The sequence below is a fragment of the Pinus tabuliformis genome, chromosome 8 (genome assembly GCF_031772625.1).
Source record: "Pinus tabuliformis cultivar Carrire ecotype Pingquan chromosome 8, CPIR1, whole genome shotgun sequence".
NCBI classification, from domain to species: domain Eukaryota; kingdom Viridiplantae; phylum Streptophyta; class Pinopsida; order Pinales; family Pinaceae; genus Pinus; species Pinus tabuliformis.
The window spans coordinates 1213373333-1213379239 of NC_142294.1; the positions used below are offsets into that span (position 1 = coordinate 1213373333).

At 33.5% G+C, this 5907-nt stretch overlaps 1 protein-coding gene across 1 annotated transcript; it reads left to right on the forward strand.

Moving 5' to 3' along the window:
* The first annotated feature begins 340 nt into the window (after positions 1 to 340).
* Positions 341 to 1309, forward strand: LOC149239739 (putative fatty acyl-CoA reductase 4). The gene is made up of 4 exons (XM_089369956.1): positions 341 to 390; positions 533 to 764; positions 940 to 1067; positions 1162 to 1309. Exons 1-4 carry the CDS (start codon positions 341 to 343, stop codon positions 1307 to 1309), a joined length of 558 nt encoding a protein of 185 aa, XP_089226082.1.
* The last annotated feature ends 4598 nt before the right edge of the window (positions 1310 to 5907 follow it).

Sequence of the window (5907 nt, forward strand, 5' to 3'; positions counted from 1 at the left end):
AATAGAAATCATTTTCTGGGTGTGTAATACTCTGTTCTCAGTCATTTTTTTAAAGCTTCCTGTGCAAAGGATCCTGTGGAGAGAAGGAAACAGAGCATTGCCTCTGTGTGTTCAGTTTGTTTGTTTTTGGGATTTACCAAAAAAATCCCCAACAGCTCGAGGATTCAAATTTTGTTTAATGCAAATGTAAGGGAAAGAGACTCCAGCCACATATGTTTGCATAAAATCAACATTAATACCCATTGTAACAAACAACATCCATTGAATGATTCACAATCATTAAGGGCATAAAATATTAGAGGATTGCAATAATTAATGAAATAATATGTCAAAATGTTACATGATCTTACCAACTAAAGGCGTGTTCTTCACAAGATTGGCTGCAATTTGGTCTCATCTGACACTGTGCTGAAGTTGGAAAGCATAGGTGCAACTTTTGTCCTATCAAACTTACAACACCCCTCAATCCCTTTGTATGGATAATCTTCCTCCTTTTGCAATCCACCAACTTTGACAGCATACTGGTAAATAGTTGTCATCAGGCCTCCGTTGCATCTCGAGTCACAGTCATCACGAACTCGGCATCATCTATTGGAAACCCGTTGCGTTCCTCTGTTGCAACGGACGCCGCTTATAATTACTTTTCGAAGAATCCTTGTGTTGGCAAAGATGGAAACATAGTTCAAGTAAAACCGCCGCTGTTTCTGGGGAGCATGAGCAGCTTTCGGGGATACAAGTTTACACGTTACAAAGCACCACTACAGGCAAGCATCTCCCCCACATTTCTTTTCAACAAAGATTTAGAAATTGTAATAAAAAATTCAAATTATTGTAATGAAGTTTAGATGGATTTATGGAAAACGTGAAGCTACATATATCTGCTTAATGGTTGTAGAACACATGTACAATTCTGTGACTGCAATTGGTGATGTTGAGCAGGTGCTTGGTTTAGTGGATAGTGTCTTCTGCAACATGTTCAGAGCACATTACACTTGTATGCTCCGAAATTACAACTTCGCCATGTATTTAGCAGAATTGTATGAGCCTTACGTTTTCTTTCAGGGAAGGTAATGCCGGTGTCTATATTATTTTTCTTTTCGTCAAACATTATATTCTACGATTTTTCTATTTGATAGCCGAATCTGTGGCCTTTTTTCTCAGGTTCGATACAACCAACACTGAAAACTTGTTGAGAAAGATTTCGGCGGAAGACAGAAAAGCATTCAACTTCGACGTAAAATGCATTGATTGGACAGAGTACTTGTCAGAGGTTCATATTCCTGGAGTAGTCAAACACGTACTCAGGTGAGATTGAAATGGCAGCCTGGAATCCTCGTCCGGAGGTGGTGTATTAGGCGGAATAAACGAGAAGGCAAAGTCGTAGAGAAGCCGTTAATCCGCTCGACCATTGCTGAATAATAAAATTCTGTAACTGTTGTCATGTTGTAAATTGTTAGTAGGTTATTGTTCGTTATTAAGTTTTTGGAGACGTCAGATTCTTTATATATTTTTTATATGGTTCCTTCCCCCTTTCCACTCTTCGTACAATATATTTTATATTTTTTACAATAAGTCTGCTCACCACAATCTTCACTTTCATATATATATAAGTATAAAAATGCTCACCACAATCTTCACTTTCATATATATATAAATATAAAAATGAGATGAGATGAAATATTAACGAAACATAAAACATGTTAGGTTTTTTACCATATCCAGTCTCCCTAACCATTATATTTATTTTTTTACTCTTTTTCATTTTTCAAAATAACATTTTTAATAATAAAATAAATCCATATAAAACACAAAACATATTTTATTTGGCACAATACATGTTTTAAGTTTGGCACAATATTTCCAATCACCTCAACTTTGATATATATGACCTTGAATTTCCAAAATGTCACCTACACCTTCATTATTAGGCAAAATACAATATGTTTTATATTGTGCGCAATATTTTCTCTCACTTTCGCCTTAGCCCTGAAATATGATAAAAATTGTGATGTATATAAGTTAATATTAATGTATTTTTTAAACATTTAATATAATAATAAAAAAATTATTATTATTTTTATTATTATTATAATTTTTTTTATTATTTTTATTATTATTATAATTATAATTTTATATTTATATATCTCTATATATATATAGTTTTAATTTTAAAGTCACAGCTAAGTGAGACATAAAATGGTTTATGAGGTATTTTTCTTCATGATCGTAGTGTATCTTTTTTAGTGTTCAATAGAAGATAAATGTAATTGAGTTCAGATCTGCATATTTTCCATTTAAATTTTCCACACTATGTATTTGTAAGTCAACAAAGATATATCTCCCTTTTTTATTGAAACTTTCAAGTTTTCAGCTACCTAGTATTTAGGTTATTCTTTCTGAGTGCAAAACCTGCTTACCATTGTTGATGAAAATAAAGGGATATATATATATATATAAAGGGGTAAAAAAAATGTTAATAAAATGTTAATCTTAAAATGTCTTGGTAGGGGGTAAAATAAAGTTATTTTTAAAGACATTTCCAATATGTAGTTAAATTAAGGGTATTGTTTAGTATTAGAGACCCACGTGCTATGTCAGAGGTTCATTGAGTAAAGCTTAGTGGGCACAAGTTAACTAAATGCCTCTTACTTCCCACAAGGATGGAGATCAAAACAGTGATCTTCCATGTGACCTTTCCTTTGACAATGTTTGCATGTGGGTTTGTCTTCAACTTTATCATGGCTTGTTGATGTTATTGGATCAAGAAATTCTGCACTGATGAACTTGATCGACTTAGAATAATCAGGGATATGTAAGTTGTTTTCATCTTTGTCATATCCCAATCCTCATCGATTTTTGTTACTTTGGAGTTCTTCCCACGGCTTAATGATTGGTTTGGAAGCAGCAAGTTCAAGTTGATCATGGACAACTTTTACACTTGAAGTTGTTTGGATCAATGATTTATCTTCATTTTTGTGGTTGAAAGACTTGGAAGCATCACTATTCTGTTGCAATTCATCTCTTTGTAGTTGTGACTCCAGTTGAAGGAACTCAATTGTTTCATGTGCCTGTTGTAGACTAATTGAAATAACGACAAGAGTTTCTTTGTTGATTTGTACCATGTATACAACAGTTGAGAGGATCAAATTGTTAATAATATTTAACAACTGAATGATTTTTGCCATGTTAACTTGTTGGAACTCACGCTTGCTTTCTTTTAATACTTGTTGGATTTTTAGAACTCGCTCGCTTGTGCTTTCTTCAACCAGTTGCAAGGTCACTTGATGTTGTGAACTTTGCACTTTCTTGAACTCAAACTCTTGATTGATCAAAAGAAGGGTGTCGAATACTATCGAAAATGTCACCAAGAGAAATTCTTACAATGATTTAAATGACTCAGTTGAAAAAATAATGGATTCACTTGATTTAATTGATTCCCTATCAATTCAAAGCTTGGGTGTCGGGTTCAACCGAGAATGCACCCTTACAATTCAACTCAATTTGACTTTGATTACAAGTTGACTTACAAAAAAATTATTTGCAATTTATACAATGAATAATTGTCGTTGAATGTTGATGTAGACTTTTCCTTGGAATGCTTGAGTTTTCAACTTTATTAACTTGATTTTCCTTAAGTGAATTTGCTTATTGATGTAGAATGCTACTGTTTCCAACTTTGATTATGTGTTGTAGTTGCGCAAATGCATGTGATTGTTTGTGCTTGATTGAATGCTAGTTGCAACTTCTTAATTTCAAGTTCTTTGATTAATGTGCTTGTTTCATTCACTTTCTTTAGACTCTGTGTGTATGTTAAATAAGATAATTGTAGTGTCAAAACTACACACAAAACATGCACAATCAATTACTACACAATGTGTACCTAAGATCCCCTTATTCGATTTTGGGCAAATCTAGGACACTTCAACACCACAAAATTATGTCTTTATTAAGTATCGAGTACATCAACCTTTCATCTTTACAACATCTACATTGAAACTTCTCAAGCACAAAGTTCGAGAACTCCTTGGAGGCATTTTTTCTTCAAAAAACTGGATGTTCACTGACTCAATCTTTCTCAAAGTAAAAAATTACTTTGAATTACAACAATGACTTTTTGTTTTTAAAAAATATTCCCTTATCACTCCAAATTTACAAAATATGCACCTTATGACTCCACAAAATCACTTATTACTCCATTACATAAAGAATTACAAATATTCCTTATCTCTCCAAAATGTACAAAGTAACTTCTTACTTCTCACTCCAAAAACTAACTTATCACTCCAAAAAATTACAAAAATCACAACATTCAACTTATCACTCCAAATACAAAACACTTATAACTCCAAAATTTCAAAAAATAATGTCACCTTATCACTCCACAACATCACACCTTATCTCTCCTAAATAAAATTTCACATTCCAATAATAAGGTTTATCTTTCAATATTTTTGAACCCCCATTTAAAATAATTTCATGAAGTCCCTTTTAAAGAAGTGAAATAAAAAGTGAACTTTATGGATTCACTTTAAAAATGAAAGATATCCTTTAACAAAGTCAAATCACACTTTAAAAAAAAAATCATTTGGAGAAGTTACATAGAGCAACATAAAAAATTTCAACACAGATCATTTTGTTCATTTTTCCTTTGGCGCAGAGAAAAATTACCAATTCGCAATTGCAGGTGAAGACTTCCCTTTAAGCTGGCTCAACGCACTGAAAACCTCCAAGCTGGCTCAACATTTGGATTGAATCCAAGCCCAAAACCAACCATCGCAAAAGTTTCAGGTTTCCTGCAGTCTTTTATCAGTCAGATCCACATCCTCTGCACTTGTTCCAAATTTCTCCAGACCTCAGTTGGCTTCTTCCTTACACTGGAATCATTGCATGCTGCATAGGTCACTATCTTGACTTTCGTCGGCTCCTTGCTTTAGCACAAGCAAGTTGGTCCTTTATTTTATGCACAGGTCAGTCTCTTTTTCACACAGATGGGTAAATCAATGCAAGTTTCTCCAAGCACTTGTTGCTTCATGCCAATGAAGATCTTTCCCTCACATTTCACAACGACTAAAAGCAGAGCTTCAACAACTGAATAATTTCATAAAAGTGTGCACACCATACTCATCATAAGATGAATTTTTTGTCTCACTTATAGCAATATGAAACAACTTATAACCAAAATCCATGCTTTTGTTGCACCAACAAGTTAACAAAAATTCAAATACTTCATTCAAATCAATTGTTGAATGTGAGTTAATTCAAAACACATCCAAAATTCAATTACTCCATCCAGTAATTAAACACAACTTCAATAAATTGTTGTTCATGTTGGAGTGCCTCCTTATTATAACCAATAATGCCATGTATAGAACACAACAAAAATAACGAACACTCCCTTATAAAATCTAATTTTAGACCTCATGGATTTGAGAAAGATTGTCCTCAAAATGAGATTTGGCTTCTAAATGATAAATCAAAAAAAGGAACTAGTGCACGATGGGAAATAGAGACTAATAATTACCCAGTAAAATCTAGATCCACGTTGCTCAAAAATTAGATCCACCTAAAGTTAAAAAATAACCATAAGAAAAAACATACCAAATGTTATCCTCTTTACCAAATCTCCACCAAGAAATGTTTTCCACTTATTCTACACCTTTAATACATAGGTTTCAACACCCACCGGTTGTGGACTTGTTGCAAGTCTTTACTCAGACATGGTGGCCCCTAGCTTTGTGCAGCTCCACACTTCTTCACGTAGGTGTTGCCTCCTTCTCAGGCTTGCAACACAGTCTCAACACCACACATAGGTTTTTGTTGCACGCTCTTCACTGCAAGGTATACATAGCTCTTCCATAATGCTAAATGCAATCCTTTTATTACAAATTTGCTCAACTTGGCTTGGCT

Bases quoted from the DNA above. Each gene is read 5' to 3' on its own strand.
- LOC149239739 (XM_089369956.1), top strand. From the start codon at position 341: ATGATCTTACCAACTAAAGGCGTGTTCTTCACAAGATTGGCTGCAATT. The intron at 391-532 runs GTCTCATCTGAC...ACTGGTAAATAG, and splicing joins ACAAGATTGGCTGCAATTTG to TTGTCATCAGGCCTCCGTTG. The intron at 1,068-1,161 runs GTAATGCCGGTG...CTTTTTTCTCAG, and splicing joins TACGTTTTCTTTCAGGGAAG to GTTCGATACAACCAACACTG.